The 18,953-nt window shown below is 33.6% G+C and overlaps 1 protein-coding gene across 2 annotated transcripts in view; it reads left to right on the top strand.

Moving 5' to 3' along the window:
* Positions 1-18,953, top strand: part of SEMA5A (semaphorin 5A) — a 679,502-nt gene that overhangs the window by 577,960 nt on the left and 82,589 nt on the right. For both annotated transcript variants that reach the window (XM_069077034.1, XM_069077023.1), the window contains one exon: positions 2,032-2,179. In XM_069077034.1, the coding sequence (XP_068933135.1) occupies positions 2,032-2,179 (148 nt within the window). The remainder of the gene's footprint in view (positions 1-2,031; positions 2,180-18,953) is intronic.

The following is an 18,953-nucleotide window of genomic DNA, read 5'->3' as shown; positions in this document are numbered from 1 at the left end:
CTTCTAACCTTGTATTGCTGAGAGGAGCCTAGTCTATCAAAGTTAGTCATCACAGATATGATGTGTCTGTAATTGTGCACAAATTTCTCCTGGTTCTGCTCCCCTCACTCAGCATCATGCACTTCATTTCTTTAAACTTCATTTTGCTCACTTGTAAAATAAGAACTTAAACAAAGCAATTTCTAAAATGTCTGTTAACACTGCTATAATTGGGTGGACTGAGTGAATGTGTGATGATGAAAGTGCTTTATGCCAGGAAAAGGAGTGATGTTTATGTTTTTGACTAAGAATTAGTACAGGAAAGGAAAAAAAAGGTCATATTCTGTGTATTATTTGGTAGGCTAGCCTATTCTTTACAGGTATATTGTAAGAATTTAAATATTCCCTTCAATATTCTAGGACCACCTGATTCTTTTTTCTTATTTTTTAAGCAATTGGGGTTAAGTAACTTGCCCAAGGTTACATGGCCAGTTATTTTGTGTGGGTGTTAAGTATCTGAGGCTGGAACCAATCCTAGGTCTCCCGACTCCAGGGCCTCCGCTTTTACTCACTGTGCCACCTGGCCACCCCAGACCACGTGATTCTATTTCATATTAAATCACTACTAAACTCCCTAGTGATTCAGAGAATACTAGACTTAGACCCTTCACTTTACACTCCTGATATCCAAGGCCTAGAAAGGATAATGGCGTTCCAAGTTACCTACTATTTGGCAGAGCCAGCTTTTGATGTCAGGTCTTCAGGCTCCAAATCCAACTTTCTTTCTACTATATTATACTGCATCCTCTTTAATACTAAACAGCGTTCAAACTAAGGTTAGTAAATTACAGAAAGCCATATGCTTTGTCTGCCAATATCAATAGCTGGACTTTGAAATATGCAAATTCCAGGTTTATTATCGACATTTAAAAAAATAGTTTCAAATATGAGGGAACACAGAATTTATTGGGCACTGGTTAAAAGAATAATAGGGAGCAATAGAAGTAGCACTGTCTAATGTAGAACATAGGATCAGGAAAGACTGACTTCAATGCCTACTTCTAACACTTACTAGCTGCATGACCATGAACAAATCTACTTCTTCCTTCTCTAAACCTCCTTTTCCCCATCTGCAACATCAGGATAATGCTGCTTATAACTGTTACCTTATAAGATTGTTTTGAGGCTTATATGCAGTGACATATGTACTATCCTTTAAAAAAATATAAAATGTTATAAAAGTCAGTTTTCATTATCATCATCATTACCATCATCATGATCATTACCATCCTTAATAGAAAGAATATCAAAAATCTTAACTCATCATTGTATTCAGATCATTGAAAGAAATTGTAATCCTAGAGAAGAGATTTTCTTAGGTATATCTGTCTTTCTAATTCAGTGTGTTTGACATCCCTCTGAGAAATCTAAATTAGATTAAAGGTAGCATAGGTTAAAGGTAATATAATCAAAATACGGTAGTACATTGAAGGAGTATACAAAGAAAAAAATGTGGTCCTAAAAATAAGGAACATGCTTTATCTTTCCTATTACTTATGAAATTAGATTATTAGAATAGCTGAAATGGAGAAGCCAGTGATTTGAACATAGGGTAAGAGATGAATTCTAAATGAGTTTTGACTAGCTTTCTGTTCCCAACCTTCCTCTACTTTACAAATATATTTATACTTGGAAAGTGAATTCCCTACACCGTCATTTTCTTGATATTCCCCATGTTTAGGTATCTGTATTTGAAGGTTTGTTTGTTTTTTTCCTTTTACTTGGCTGCATAGGAAGATCAATCCTGCATTGTGAGTTCAGCATTTTCTTCATTGTCTACTGTGCATCACCTTGTCTGTCTGCACACAGCATGGCCAATGCTACTACATCTGCCTCATTCAACATGCAATCACTCCAAAGATTAAAAAGCTCCTACACGTAGAGCATGTCCATGTGTTAAACATTTGGCCCGGTGACGGACAAAGGAGATATTGGCAGCCCTCTGTCACACTTAAACGGTTTCTTTTTTTTTCTTGGTTTTCCCTGTCACAGATACTGTAATGAACATTTGCTGTGCCCCCCACACATGTTTTGGACGGGCTGGGGTCCATGGGAACGTTGCACTGCCCAGTGTGGGGGTGGGATCCAGGCTCGGCGCAGGACCTGTGAGAATGGGCCCGACTGCCCAGGCTGCAATGTGGTGAGTAGCTCCCTCCCCACCACCATTTTCCCAGAAAAGTCCATTGCATGCACAAAAATCTGCAAATATTATGTGAATCATACATTTTTTCTCTTCTTTAAAAAAATAATATCAAGAGAATATTATGGTGTTAACAGGGGCCTTCTTCAATTAAATATCAACATATGGGATGAAATGTTTGTAGACAGTTCTGATTTCTGTGCTAAGAGAAAAAATTCAGTATACTTACTTTGAGTCAGCACATTAAAGATTGGGGAAATGGGAGGAATTTTTCACGTATTGGACACATACTAAATTTCCATGTAAAGGATAAAATTTGTCTTTCTGAGGTTTGTTAGAATCTATGGTCCTTTATGTTAGCACATATGGATGCCAATTCCTAATGAATAAAAGGCAGCTTATGATTTTGTTTTTTCTTCATCATGGCAGAGCTCTGTTTCCTTTAATGCTCTAAACCCACAAATTAAATCCTCCTTCTAAAAAAGCACTTTAAACACTTTTCAAAGGGTAAGTTGTCCCTCTTCCTGACAAAACTCTCAGAATGTATTGAGCAAATCCAAGACCTGCTGATCTTTCAAAATATTTGCCTTTCTGTGGTGCCATTCACCAAAGAAAATGCATGGCAGAGAGTCTGTGTTTAAAATTCTCTGAGGTGAAGAAGTTAAACAAGAATGGAACTTGGAATTTTTCCACATTGATCTTTTCAGTTAATCATATAATACTTACATTCCTTGGTTTGTAAGGCTGAGCAATATTTCTATGCTTCTATGTGATGTATTCTCAGGCTGGAGTAAAAATTACACATCCCAGGTAGCCTTGGGGAATTATCCAAGACAGAAAGTGTTATGAGGTGCTTTGTCAGATATTACGCCTGACCCAATGAGATTTTGTTTCTGGGATATGTGATTAGATTTCTTCTCCTTCACCTTGGCAAAGATATTGTAGTAATGTTATCAGTTTCTAACACTGAATATACAGACAGTTACTCCTGTGTCTGGCTATAACAGTCTTGGATTCAGTTAATCCTCCTCTTTATTCATAGGAGAGGTTATTTTTTATATCACTGTATTTGTTGGCTTTTCAAATGCTCCAATTTCACTTAAAACCATTTAAAAAATGAAGCACTTTTCCTATGTTCCTGTTAGAAGATTTAAGTATGATAACAAAGTATGTTGTTTATTAAACCTCAGTGACTTGGGGTCTGAGCACGGGAGCTTAGCAGCTATATATCAGCTTTCCTCACCAGAAGGGAGCTGGGAGGACAGTGGTGGGGCCAAGCTGATTAGCTTGCACATTTGTTCTAAGAGCTTTGCTTCAAGGAGAAATGAGCAAACTAAAGAGCACTTTAGGATGGCTTCTAATTGCTTATTGACTTCCACAATTATATTCATAAAATATTATAATGAATCTAAGAACATTTCCATCAAGGGAAGAGTGCAGCCTGTCCTTTGTGGTCAGTAGGATCCATATGAATATATTGTTTTCCCTTCTGTTTGATTATATATGTAAACACTGAAACTTTTCCAAAAAGAATTTTAAATGAAGTTATTGATTATTTTATCCTTACTAGCAACCTATATTTTTCCAGAGGAAAAACAAATGTAATTTATTTCAGAAGATATTTGGGCCTATTTATTCTAATTTCTGTCTCTACTGAGGTTGGAATGCTGACTCTGGCATTCTGAGATATTTAGGGAGGATGAGTGATGAGCTTTGTTTTTTAAATTATATAGAGGTGGTTGAAAAATAGGTAATTTTAGTTAAATTTCTGCATACATATGAATATATATGGGCATGTATTCACATATACAGATATCTGTGTATGTGTGTGTGTGTGACAGAGAGGGACAGAGAAAGGAGAAAAATAAGTTACTGCAACTGATTTGTACATCATAGTTTGAATTAAGGTTGTGTTTGGTTTTTGTTTCTAATCAAGATAGGAAAATAGATTTAGAGATGGAAGGACCTTAGAAGGTCATCAGATATACCCTCTAATTTTAAATGTGAGGAAACTGATGTCTAGGGAATTAACATGCTGTGCCCATGGTCATTGAAATAGCAAGCTGACATTTTAATCTGGGTCCTTTGCCTCCAAATTGATTACTTTTGCTGTTGTATCACATTGCTTATTGATTAATTGCAAAATATTGGATTTTAATTGTTTTTCTTTCTCAGCTCAGACTAAGTAAAAAGCATGCTAATGTAATATCATGCAAATGTCGCAATATTTTGAAGTTTTGTACCATGATAGTATAGCAACATTCCAGGAAAAGTAGATTTCCTCATGGCTTTGATGGCCTAAATAAAAGTACCATAACCTTCAATTTTCAGATGTTTCCATATTACAACATAGTTGAGAATATTCAGTTCTTTTGTTGTTATTGGGTTTTTATGATTATAATATAGAAAGTTATTTTTTTTAGTATTCTTGAAATCTTTACTATTAATAAGTATCAGAGGCAGTCTTTTAATTCAATCTTCCTGACTCTAAGTCCACCACTCCATCTACTTTACTAAGTAGTGTATAAGAGTTCTGATTAAAGAATATTAGTAAGATAATTGTGGCCTGGATGTTCAAGTTCTGACTTAAGAGTATTTTTTTAATTAGAAAGCAATGGAATCTTAGAGACATTATTTTAATAAATCCATTTTGAAAGTCAAAACAGACTGGATTCTAGGGGCAACTATGCTTCCAATTAATGGTATGACTTTGGGCACATTTTATAACCTTTCTAGACCTGACTTTTCTTGATTGTGATATGAAGAATATTGTCACATATATTTGTAAAATTCCTCATAGCTTGAAATGTTGTGATTCTATGACTTTATTACAACTTCTGTGGACTCCAGGGCTCTTAGCATGCCATTTAAATAAATCTTCCTGCACTACCTATGACACAGCTTTTTCCTTGAGCTGAGAAATGTATATCAAAGTTCTTTTTATTTAGTATTATGTGTTAAGAATGAGGTAACCAAGTTTCTATAAAAAAATAACTATTATCACAATATAACTTTATAATTTAAAAAATGCATGTTTAAGAGATGTCTTTGATGTAGTAGAGTCAGGAAGGACTTAGTGCGAATTCTGGCTTTGAAAAAGTCTAACTGTGTGACCCAGAAAAAGGCATCAAATGTCTCAGAGATTTAGGCAACCCTCATTAGACTTGAGTTGAGGAGAAGAATTGTCCGACTGCTTTAATAGGAAAATTTTCCTTGCTGGAAGTCCCCTGTATCAATAAAATCACAGTTTCTGAACCCTTTCCCCAACAACATCACCAAATAAAATGTGGGGGCTAAGAAATTGCTGATACACCCCAGAAATTAAAATCCCTCCTTGCAAATTTTTGGATGAAAAAGATTTATTGTCAAAGAAAGAACAAAAGATTTCCAGACTTCTGGGGACAGAGCCAAGATGGTAAAATAAAGAAGCACTCAGCTGAACTCTCTGAGCATTCCTCTCCAAACAGCTTTAAAATAATGCCTCAAATAAACTTCTAGAGTGGCAGAGTAAAAAAAAAAAGTCAGAGCAAGACATTATTTCAGCCCAAAACACTTAAGGATGTTGGAATGACAGGTTTATAATATGGGGGTGAGAATAGAACAGGACCAAGGTGGATGAAATACCAGTGGTGGGAAAAAATGAAATACAAGAAGCAGCAGCACTTTCAAGAGCTTCCAAGACAGAGATGGTAAGGGCAACTGGCAACTCTTCAGGAAGATATTACATGGTACCCTAGTGCTAACACTTGATGCAGGACCAAATGTTATTTGGCAGTTCCATTTCCTTTACCTACCTTTGGGTCATAGTTCAAAGATAAAGAGGGGCACTTTTAGTGAAGAGGAAATGGAAGCCTTGAGTGGCAATACCACTTTTTTTCCCTAAGGGATCGGGGGCTCTGAGGAAGCATAATACCTCTAGTCCCAAAGAAGGAGGTGCCTTTAGTAGTACTATCTTTTGTAATCTCAAGAGATCAGGGGCCCTTCCTGGGTAAGGACTAGAGGGTAAACTGAGACATCAGTGATCTCATGACTTCCTGGATCACACCATCTGGGAAGCACTGAAAATTTCCAAAGCCCTAGAACTAGCTGTAAAAGCAGCAAGGTGAGAAAGCTCAAAACTTGAGAAAGAAATTTTACCTCCAACACCAAGAACACTGCCAAATATTAATATAAAGTTCCATGAAGAAATAGGATAGTAAAATGAGCAAACAACAAAAAAAAGAACCTCATCAGAAAAATCTATTATGATGACATAAACTCAGAAGACAATGAAGTCAAAAGCTACAAGCAGAACTCCACCCCACCCCACAAAGAAAAATGTGAATTGGACACAGGCCCAATAAGAATTCCCGGAAGAGCTAAAAAATATTTTTTTAAATCAAATAAGAGTGGTGGAGGAACAAATAAGTAAAGAAATAAAAAAGGAATAAATCATGAAAAAGCAATTAACATCTTGGTACAAAAAAAAAGGAAAATACCAAAAAAATAAAATCTAAAAAAACAGAATTGGCCAAGTGGAAAATGAGATTGAAAGTTGACTGAAGAAAATGATTCCATTAAAAAATATTTCTTAATAATTAAATTTGGAGGGGCAGCAGGTAGCACAGCAAGTAAGAGCACCAGCTCCAGTGTCAGGATGACCTGGGGATCGAATCCAGGCTCAGACACTTAGTACTCACTCAGAAACACCTGGCCGTGTAACCTTGAGCAAGTTACTTAACCCCGGTTGCTTAATTAAAAAAAATTAAATTTGGGCAAATGGAACCTGATGACTCCATGAGACATCACAAAACAAGAAAACCAAGTCAAAAGAACAAAAAAAAAAAAAAGAAAAAAATGAATTATTGGAAAAAAACTGACCTAGAAAACATATTGAGAAGAGATAATTTAATTATCATTGGATTAACTGAAAATCATGATAAAATAAAGAATCTAGACATCATATTTCAGGAAATTATCAAGAAAAACTGCCTGATAGCCTAGAACTAAAGGGTAAAACAGAAATTGAAAGAAGCCACCAAACACCACGTGAAATCAATAAGAGATTGAAATCTGCCAGGAATATTATGACAAAATTCCAGAGCTTCCAGGTCAAAGAGAAAATACTTGAACTATCCAGAAAGATACCATTCAAATAGGATAAAAACCACAATCAGGATCACACAAAATTTAGCAGCTACCAGGTTAAAAGAGCAGAGGGTCTAGAATATGATATTCCAGAAGACAGAGCTTTACAAGGTTTACAACAGAGAATAACCTATCCAGTACAACTGAATATTATTTGAAAGAAAATTTAAATGAGGTACCAGAGGAAGTCAAGAGTAAAACTGTACTAGTGGAGGATCTCAGTTTTTCAATCTAAAAGTTAGATAAATCTAACTCAAAAATAAACAAGAAAAAAATCAAGAAGGTGAGTAGAATCTTAGAAAAGTTACACATGTTATACCTCTGGTGAAAATAGAATGGGAATAGAAAATGGCATTCTTTTTTCTCAGCTGTGCATAGCACCTTTACCAAAATTGGTTAATGCATTAGTGCACAAAATCCTGACAAACAAATACAGAAAAGCAGAAACATTAAATGAACACTTTTCAGGCTATAATGCAATAAACATTACATTCAATAAACATTACATTCAATAAAGGAACATGGAAGATTAAAAAGCTAGACTAAAAACTAAGTGGTAAATTAAATAATGTAATACTAATGAATGGATGGGTCAAAAAACAAATAATAGAAGCAATCAACAGTTCCATTAAAGAGAATGACAGTAATCAGTCAACATTTTCAAAGTTTATGGTATGCAGCCAAAGCACCATGTAGAGGAAAACATATCTCTTAATGGATATGTTAATAAAAGAGGGAAAGAACAGATCCATTAATTTGGCATATAATTTTTTTAAAAACCTAGGAAAGAAAAAAATAGAAAATTCGCAATTAAATACAAAAATGGAAATTCTGAAAATCAAAGGAGAAACTAATAAAATTGAAAGTAAAATAAAAACATTGAATAAATAAAACTAAGAGGTGATTTTGTGGAAAAAATACAATAGATAAAGCACTGTTTAAATCACTGGTATCAAAAATGAAAAAAGGTGAATGCAACACTAATGTTGAATGAAGATGGAATTAAAGCAATTATTAGGCATTTCTTTTCCTAATTATATTCCAGTAAAACTGATACTCTAAGTAGAATGTGTGAATATTTTTTTTTTTAAAGCAACCGGGGTTAAGTAACTTGCTCAAGGTTACACGGCCAGTTATTTCTGGGTGTGGTGCTGAGTATCTGAGCCCGGATTTGATCAAGGTCATCCCGACACTGGAGCCAGTGCTCTTACTCACTGAGCCACCTGGCCACCCCTTGTGTGAATATTTTAAAAAATATATATATATATATATATATATATATATATATATACTTCAACAGCAAGAGATAGAAAGTGAAATCCCATTTAAAGTTACTGTAGACATTATAAAATATTTAGGAATCTACCTGCCAAAACAAACCCAGGACTTATATGACCCCAACCACAAAACACTTTTCACACAAATAAAGTCAGATCTAACTAATTGGAAAAATATCAATTGCTCGTGTCTGGGTTGAGCTAATATAATAAAAATGACAATTTTACCTAAATTAAATTATATATTTAGTGCCGTACCAATTAATTTATCATAAAACTACTTTATAAAGCTAGAAAAAATAGTAACAAAATTCATTTGGAAGAATAAATGGTCCAGAATATCAAGGGAATTAATGAAAAGAAATGCTAGGGAAGGTAGACTAGCTATACCAGATTTCAATCTGTATTATAAAGCAGCAGTCATCAAAACTACTTGGTACTGGCTGAGGAATAGAGGAGTGGATCAATGGAATAGATTAGGCACATGAGATTCAGAAGTAAACGACTGTACTAATCTATTGTTTGATAAACCCCAAGACCGTAGTTTTTGGGATAAGAACTCACTATTTGGCAAAAACTGCTGGGAAAACTGGAATATAGTATGATAGAAACTGGGCATAGACCACTATATAACACCATATACCAAAATCAAGTCTAAATGGGTGCATGATCTAGGTATAAAGGTTGATACTATAAGCAGTCTCAGAAAACAAGGCATAGATTACCTGTCAGATTTGTGGAGACAGAAAGACTTTATGACTAAACAAGAACTAGAGAACATTATAAAATGTAAAATGGATAATTTTGACTACATGAAATTGAAAAGCTTCTGTACAAACAAAGCCAATGTAACCAAGATTAATAGGGAGGTGGGAAATTGGGAAAGAATCTTTACAACCTAAGTCTCTGACAAAGGACTCATTTCTAAAATATACAGAGAATTGAGTCAAATTTATAAAAATACAAGTCATTCCCCAATTGACAAATGCTCAAAGGATATGAACAGGCAATTTTCAGAGAAAGAAATTAAAGATATCTATAAGCACATGAAGAAATGCTCTAAATCACTATTGATTAGAGAAATGCAAATCAAAACAACCCTGATGTACCACGTCTCACCAGTCAGATTGGCTATGATGACAAAAGAGGAAAATGACAAATGCTGGAGAGGATGTGGGCAAATTGGAACACTAATGCATTGCTGGTGGAGTTGTGAACTGATCCAGCCTTTCTGGAGAGCAATCTGGAATTATGCCCAAAGGGCTATAAATAATTTCATATCCTTTGACCCAGCAATACCACTCCTAGGGTTATATCCCAAAGAGATCATAGAAGTGGGAGGAAGACCCATATATACAAAAATGTTTATAGCAGCTCTTTTTGTGGTGGCAAAGAATTGGAAATTAAGGGGGTACCCATCAATTGGGGAATGGCTGAACAAGTTGTGGTATATGCATGTTATGGAATACTATTGTTCTATAAGAAACGAGGATCAGATGGTCTTCATATTTGCCTGGACAGGCTTATACGAACTGATTCTGAGTGAGAAGAGTAGAACCAGGAGAAATTTGTACACAATTACAGACACAACGTATGTGTCATGACCAACTTTGATAGACTGGACTCTTCTCAGCAATGCAGTGATATAAGTCAATCCCAAAAGACTCATGATGGAGAGAAATGTGTGCATCCAGAGAAAGAACTAGAAAGAACTGAGTTTGTATCCAGATGGAAGCAAAATACCTGATCTACTTCCTTTTCTTGTTTGGTTTTATATCCTCTTTACCATTTTTCATTCCATCTGATACATTCTGTCTTTATAACCTGCCTAATGTATAATGTGAAAATATTTACAGATCCTATACTTGACTATATGCCACCAATGGGGGGGAGGGGGACAAAATGTGAAACTCAAGAAATTGTGGAATTGAATCCTGTAAACTAAAAGTAAACAAACAAATTAATTAAAAATTTAAAAATATGTAAACTGCCCAGATTAACAGAAGAGGAAATCATGTACTTTAATAACTCTATCTTAAAAAAAAGAAATTAAACCAACCATTAACAAGCTCCCTAAGAAAAAATCCCCTGGACCAGATTGATTCAGTCTTTACTGAAAAAGACTTTCCTGATAATTAGGACCTACAAAGCTTGTGCTCCAAAGTCAGTCTTCAAGAACCCAGAGTCTCCTCTAGGCCATCATGATATCTAGGAGAGATCATAAATGGAGGAGCTGTATTATATGTTGCAATATGGAAGGTCCTCTGACCACCTCTTGATTTATACTATACTAGCTAACCAGAAACTTCTGCAAAGCTTAACAAATGACACAGATAGTTAGAACTTTTTTATTCTTTCTGGTGCTTAAAATTAATGCTTGGCAGCACTGATATGAGAGTTTTCAGGCCACTAGGTGAGACAATCATTTTCATGCATCCCTCTCGTTCACAACTGTTGCCACACTTCTGGATTCACAAAAGTCTATAGTTAACCTTATCTTTGAGATGTCTTACTGATTTCTAAATTTTCACCAAACTTTTTCCTTTAAAATTTTTATACTCTGTCAATGGTAGCATTAAAATGAATTTATGAAAATGAGTCCTGTAGATTTAAAACTTTTTATTACTTCAATATGTAAAATGTAATGGAGATCTTAAAGGAATTACATACCTGAGATGTATGTTGGGAGAAGGGAAAAATGAAGGACTTAGTTTTTCAGGATTGATTCTATACACCAAACAAATTTTGTGATTTTTTTAGTTCTCCATTTTTATTTTTAAATAAAAGGAAATGCAGCTCCACAATTAATCCATTTCATACCTATATGTGTTTATGTATGTTTTAAAGAAGCATTGACTCCCTTTCATCTAACAATTGTTTTGAAAATATAAGGATTATGTAGGCAAAAATTTTTAAGCTGGAAGATATTTTGACAATAGTTTCTTCAAATCTCTTCATTTAACAGATGGGGAAATAGTTGATTGATAAAGTTGAACTGTTTTTTTTTCCTTCAAATTTAAATAGCTTGACAGAATCTAATTTACTTTGGTTGTTTCTTGGCTTCTATGCACTCATTTATGTTGTTAGGTGTATGATTAGATATCTAAATTGTAGGCCAGTGCCAAACTTAAACCACAACAAACTTGAAAGATTTAATTAGAAATAGTATTCTTTTAAAATTGAAGTATTTTAAAGCACACTGCTCAGGAAAATGTATTTGAAAGTAAAATCTTTATTTTTCTTCCATCTGTTTATCAAACAGGATATTTCAGTGAAAGGACTTTTGTTTCTCTCACATTACTGGTTACTCATTCACATCCTCAGATTGTTGCATTATTTTGATAAGGGTCACTCAGTCAGCAATGACAAAACTGCCAAGTATGAATTAGAAAATAATTTGGAGATAAATACAGCAATAAGAATAAGAAAAAAAAGACTTTATTTCTGAACATTTTTCTAAAGTTATAAGATACCAATGGAAGAAAAACACTAAGAAGTTATTCCATGTGAACAAACTTGCTTCTGAATAGAGAGAGCTATGTCAAAGTTTTTCACCAGCTTTTGGCAAATTTGTAAAATAATAGAGTCCCTTGCTAACACAGATACATCAGGTATATTCCAAAAGAGAAATTTTTTTTTTGTATTTCAAAAGTTGTATCCCTTTCTGTAATTTCACACAAACTGTGAAAATACATAATTGAGGGCTATGATCAAAGGCATCAACATAGAGTTCAAGTTAAATCTAAACCTTCATGATAGGAGAGAAACATTCCATAGAGACTCTTAAAGGTCAAGAAGAAAAACCTTAAAATCAATACATTCAAGCAAAGAGATTCCATGAAGGTTACTGAAAGTTTGTATAGTGAGCTTAAAATTGCCTCACACCAGAGAGTGCTTCTCTGGTTAAATTTCCAATCTACTCAAGCCTGTCAATAGAGAGCTCATACTAATTACAAGTCAAATCCAGTATAATGTAAGGGAGTTGGGGAATTTGTGAGCATGGATTGCAGATATTAGTGGTCAGTGAATCATACAAAAGACAGATATTAAAATGTCCGATCATTTAAGCTGTTTAGTTGCCTAAAAATCCAATTGCAGTCAAAGAAAGGTATGCATTTTCAAAGTAGAATTGGCCTCAGGTAAGTAATAGCACATTAAATAGCACTCTTCTAGAAAAAAAAAAAACATTCTAATAGAATAAAGCCTGTGGATTAAGTTGAGGTCAGTTGATATAATTTATGAATTTTAACCTTGCTGTAATCATATAGCATAGTGGAATTTAGGCCACTGTTGAAGTCCCAAAGCACAGTCAAGTCCTGTTTATAATGCATTTTAGTATATAAAGCTTTGGACAAGTCACTTTATCAATGACCCAAGAAACTCATTAAGTCTGTATTTACTGAAGAGTTACCAATTTGTATTGGTTGGAAAATGTTTCCATGCTTAAGATTTAGCCACAGCAATGAAATTATAGGTCTATTCCCCATCACTCAACCAGAGGGGGAAAAATGAAAAAGGCTGCCAAATATTGCTCATTTTACTTCATAACAATGTGAATAATGAATTAGGTATCTGAAATTAAATTTAGACTTTTCCTATGAGATATTTTTATTTTGTTTTCCTAGATAAAACAAAAAATTACTGTTTTTTGAGATGATTTGTTTTATATAGTAGACATAAGTACCCAAATTTAGGATTACATTTTAAAATTTAGTTTGAAACTTGTTCTGATATTTATAAGTTTCCTTGGAATACTTTATTTCAGTTTTTTATGTAATGCCTGATCTCACAGTTGCTTCTTTTTGTCTTTTCAAAAGTATGACATCTTTAATAAAAAGTGTTGCCTTTGACAGAACCAACTAATATTTTGAAATAAATGGACTATTTGGGGATTTTTTCCCCAAAATTTAAATCTAAAATGGATTAATTTGATGCCCAGGAAGAGGTCATTTACACCCACAATATTGGCTTAAAAGAGGAAATGTTAGTATCTACTTCCTCCTAAATTACAATATAAGATATTTTGATATCTAACACTGCATTTGATGACCACAAAGTGGAATGGCATTTTCATTGTTGACTTATAAGAAATGATTAAACTTTGTCTACCTCAAAAATATTTGAGAAGTGGAAGTAAAGCTATTTTCCATATAGAATTTAAAATTCTGCTTATAATTCATTTTCCCAAGCATTTAAGAATCATTTAAATTAAATTAATTCAAAATATTGAAATTAGTTGTTATATGCATGAATCACATATTGAGAGCCTGGATGGACCTTATAGGTCATTGATTTCAATGTCCTTTTTTACAGATGAGGAAGGTGGAACATAGAGAAGTTAAGAATTACAAAGCTAGAGTCTTAAGTAGGATTTGAATCCAGATTTTCCTAACTCCAAGTCTAAAGTTCAAACATCATCTCTTCCACTATTACTCTTTTACTACTACCTCTTAATAATTCCTTAAGGACTGTAATATTCACCATAATACTTAAAATAAAAGTAGTGAAGTATCACTGAAATGATCTATTTAAGGTTAAATTCCATAATTTTAGTTCTCTTCACTGTGAGCATTAAACTTTGCATGATTCCAAGATCACTATCCTACTATCCTTACCATCACCTTCTAGAGATTCCCTTCTGTTGTCCTAATATAGTAATGGGAAAGAGATTCTATGTTAAGTGACAGACAATTCCATATTTCTCCTTCTTCCCCAGTGATTTAGTTTGTACTCTAGCAGCCTTAGATGCAGAACTGGTAATTCAGTGAAGGTCAATTCAACAAACATTTATTAGAAATTTATTCTGTGTAAGGCATAATGCCATACGGTAGGGATTCCAAAAGAAGGCCATCTCTCCTTACTTATGCCTTTCAGAATAATTAGGATTTGTAAGGATTACTTCAGGTGCTTCTGTCTCCTTCCTATGATCTCCTTCCAGTCTCTGTTCAAATGATTCAATCATTTTCTCTACCAGTCCTTTCAGCTATTTTTCCTTCCTCAGAGATTCCTGAAGTCTCTGGATGTCACCTTTGCTGCCATCCCCAGTTCTAGCCTAACATAGTATCTGCATACATGTTGTAGCATTCCCCACTCTAAGAGCAGAAACATTATCCCTTTTTGTCTTTGTTTCTATCTTTAATTCATGGCCAGGTATATTCACCCCATTCCTGGAACTTTTTCTCAATTCATCTCTACTTCCTTGCTTCCCTTGGTTTTCTTCAGGTCTCAGCTCAGGTCTCATCTCTACAAATTCTTGATTTTTCTTCTTCAAAATGAATTGTTATTTTTTCTAATTCTGTAAAATATCTTTTTGGAATTCTAATTCTAATGGCATTGAACATATAAATTAGTTTAATTAAAATTGTCATTTTATTGCATTGGCTGTGCCTACCCATGAGCAGTTAATATTTATCCAGTTATTTAAATCTGTTTTTATTTGTATAAAAAAGTTTTTTTTATATTTTTGTTTATATAGTTCTTAGGTTTGTCTTGGCAAGTATACTCCTAGACATTTTATACTATCTTGATATATGTATGTATGTATGTATGTGTGTGTATGTGTGTGTGATATCTTTTACTCTCTCTTCTTGCAGAGTATTGTTTGTGATATATAGGAATGCTGATGATTTATGTGTATTTATTTTGTATCCTGCTATTTTGCCAAAATTGTAATTTGTGTGAATTAAATTTTTAGTTTAGTCTTTGGGATTTTTCAAGTATATTATTATATCATCTGTAAAAAGAGATAGTCTTGTTACTTCATTCCCCATTCTTATTCCTTCAATTTATCTTTCTTTTCTTATTGCTATACCTAGGATTTAAGCCAGAGAGTAAAAACAGAAAGAAAATTATAGAACAACTTCATTAATGAATATGGATGAAAAATCCTAAATAATGCACTAGCTAACATATTACAATGATATATTGTGAAAATCGTACGTTATGACAAAGTGAGATTTATGCTAGGAATACAGGGCTGGTTTAACATAAGGAAAACTAGTAACATAATTGATTATACCAATAATAAAAGTAAAAAAAATGATTATATCAATATATGCAGAAAAAGCTTTGATAAAGTGTAACATTCATTTCTATTTAAAAATACCTTAAAGTATTGGTGTAAATAGATTTTTCCTTAAAGTGATAAAAAGCCTTTATCTAAAGCCATTAGTAAACTTTATTTTTAATGGGGATAAGCTATTAGCTTTCCCATCAAGATCAGGTGTGAAAAAAGGTCTCGCCTTCTATAAGAAACCTTTTCTAGTCCTTAATCTTACTGCCTTCCCTCTTAAATTATTTATCATGTTTGTCTGTCTTTCTCTCCAGATATGTGTGTGTGTTTGTGTGGTATATCTCCTGTTTGCAAGTAATTGCATGAATATTGTCTCTTTCACTAAATTACGAGCTCCTTGAGAACAGGGAATACTTTTCCACCTCTTTCTTTGTATCTCTATGACTTATAATGACTGTCATATAATAGAAGCTTAATACCAAATTGTAGACTGTAAATTTCACCAGTACTTAAGAAAAATTGGATGTAATTATACATATAGATATGTAGACATATGTCTATCAACACATATAATTATGATACAAATCAAAATACATAATAAATGTAAAAGACAGGTTGAAAAATAGGATCATGAAAATATCCTCATGTGAAGGGAATATGTAGTCCATAATGTGTCCTGGAACATTTATTGGCAAATCTTCTGTATCACTTGTTTGTTCATAAACTCTTCTCTTACTCATAGACCTGACAGATAAAATTTTCCATGATCCCCTAATTTACTTGTGATATCACCATTTATTCCTAATTTACTTATGCATATTCACTCTATGTTGGTATACAATGTGAGATATTGCTCTATGACTAGTTTCTTCCAAACTGCTTTCCAGTTTTCCCAGAATTTTTGGTCAAATGGTGACTTTCTACCCCAAAAGCTTGGATTAAACACTGGATTATTATGATCATTTACTGTTGTATATTGTGTACCTAATCTATTCCACTGCTCCATGACTCTTTTGCTTAACCAGTACCAGAATGTTTTGAAGATTATCACTTTTTTAAATAATAGTTTGAAATTTGGTTTTGCTAGCTGCCTTCCTTCTCATTTCTATTTTCATGGATTCCTTTAATAGTCTTGACCTTCTGTTCTTCTGGATGAATATAGCTATTACTTTTTCCAGCTCTGTAAAATAATCCTTTAATATTTTGATTGGTATGGCATTAACTAAGTAAATTAATTTAGGTAGAATTGTCATGAATATTATCAGCTATACTCTTAACTATGCTACTTACATATACCCATGAACAATTATGTAATCTCTTTCTATAATAGCTGGAATTTATAAAGCACACTGGTTTGTAAAATGCTTTACAAATAGTATTTCATCCACACAACCCTAGGAGTTAAGTGCTATTATTATTCTGTGGGGTGTTATTTTTTGTTTGTTTGTTTGTTTTTACTGTTGAGGAACTGAGGGAAATGGAGGTTAAATGACTTACCTAGGGTCACAGAGCTGGTAAGTATCTGAATATGGACTTGAACTCAAATTTACCTGACCCCAGACCCTTATGTACGGTGCCCCTTATGTATACTCACTAATGACTACTTTTTAAACTTTCTGCTTTCTGATAGTGGTCCATCAACATAGAAAGCTTGAGATGATCTTCCACTCAACAAATCCAGTGGTTATAAAATACTTTATAAATAATTTTCATTACTTTCTGGTTTATGATTTCTTGGCTTTCATTCAATAGACTTTGTTGATGAAATATCAGAAAATTCAACTGAATTTTATAGATGAAAAGTTATTCTAAAACAAAAACTTTGCTTCACATAATTTGATTTGTAAGAAATTGACAGACAAGCATGTCCAAAAAGCTGCTCTACATGAATCAATTACTTTGATACTGAGTGAACTAGGTCCCCAATTACATTTAATATTCATTCAAGCATGTAAATAGATGGCCATGCCCTAAGGGCTGTCCATAAATTCCAATTATTCCTTGAAGTGCAAATTAATGTTTAAGCCTCTATTTAATTGCACAGTTGTAGTGTTATGCTGTTCTAGTTACTCAGTATATTGCAAGGTTAGCCTGTATATTTTTTTAAGTAAATGTTAATGTGTTTGGAGCAAAGACACTTTACATTTTTAAATATAACAAACACTTTGAAGCAAGTGTATTGAACCTTTAAGAGTTCACTAGAGATGGATTCTTTAAAAATAATCTGAGTTACTTTAGAATATATTATGACAAAATTATAGAATCACAGGGTCTAGGAGTCAAAAGACATCCCAGAGGTCATCCAGTTCAACCTATATCAGAACAAGAATCCTTCCCACAAATATAAAATAATTAAAAAAATAATAGCATCAAAAGGCTATTTAATAACCATAATATGCCAATTAATTCAGGTAGACCAGCTTCTCTTGTCTTATGGAAATGCTTGGCCTACAGTAGGTCAGGGACCAGTGACTTAGAAACCCTGTTAAGTCTGACCCCAATTAAATGCATCCTTGCAATTCCCTGATGTGAGCAAGAAGTCAAATTATTAGTGCCAGGGCCCACCAGAATCTAGCCTAACCTATGTGTGGGGGTGAGGGGAGAATCTTGCAAGACAATTATCCCATCACAATACTCATCTAATATAACTTCTTTTGAGCTTCTGCTAAAAGATCTCCAATGAAGATATATTCCCTAAGTCCTAAGAAAATTCATTATGGAACTAATCATTAGGAACTATTCCTTTTAAAAATACTAAATGTTTCCTTACAACTTTTACCTTTCCTTTCTATTTCTGCCCCCTGAGGCTTAGAAGAACAAGACTAATCCATTTTCCACATGAAAAAACCTTAAAGTACTTAAAAGCAAGTTTTCTTTAATTCTTCACTTTAAGGTTATATTATGCCCCCAAACCCACCTCGTTCCTTCACCCAGACAGAAAATGACAGATTCTCTAGTACTTTCACCATATCTATCACTTTTTTCTCAAAAGTTCGAAGTTTGTCCAATCTGTTCTCAAACTGTACTGTCCAGAACCAAACAGATCTCTGGCTCTCTGCCAGACAAAGCATGTGAACAGCAACCATGACTTTCTGAATATTCTGAACCATGTCTTTCATAATCCCAGACCTGGGAAGAAAACAACTCGTAAATTGTAATTTCCCCTCACCCCAAGGTGGCTTTTTTAGTTGTCATGTATAATTGTAGAATGATATCGAGCTTTGGTCAGATATCTGACTGAATTTGTAGTAATATATAACTCTATATGTACACAGAGACACATACCTAAACACATACACATATGCCTAAACACATACATATGCCAAAATAAAGCACTCCAAAATACAAGTACCTATGG

This window comes from Petaurus breviceps, unplaced genomic scaffold (genome assembly GCF_028583685.1).
Source record: "Petaurus breviceps papuanus isolate PSGF00001 unplaced genomic scaffold, PetGlider_PUasm1.0 151, whole genome shotgun sequence".
NCBI classification, from domain to species: domain Eukaryota; kingdom Metazoa; phylum Chordata; class Mammalia; order Diprotodontia; family Petauridae; genus Petaurus; species Petaurus breviceps.
Note: the sequence above shows the minus strand (reverse complement) of the source record. Positions and strands in the feature narration are given on the sequence as shown.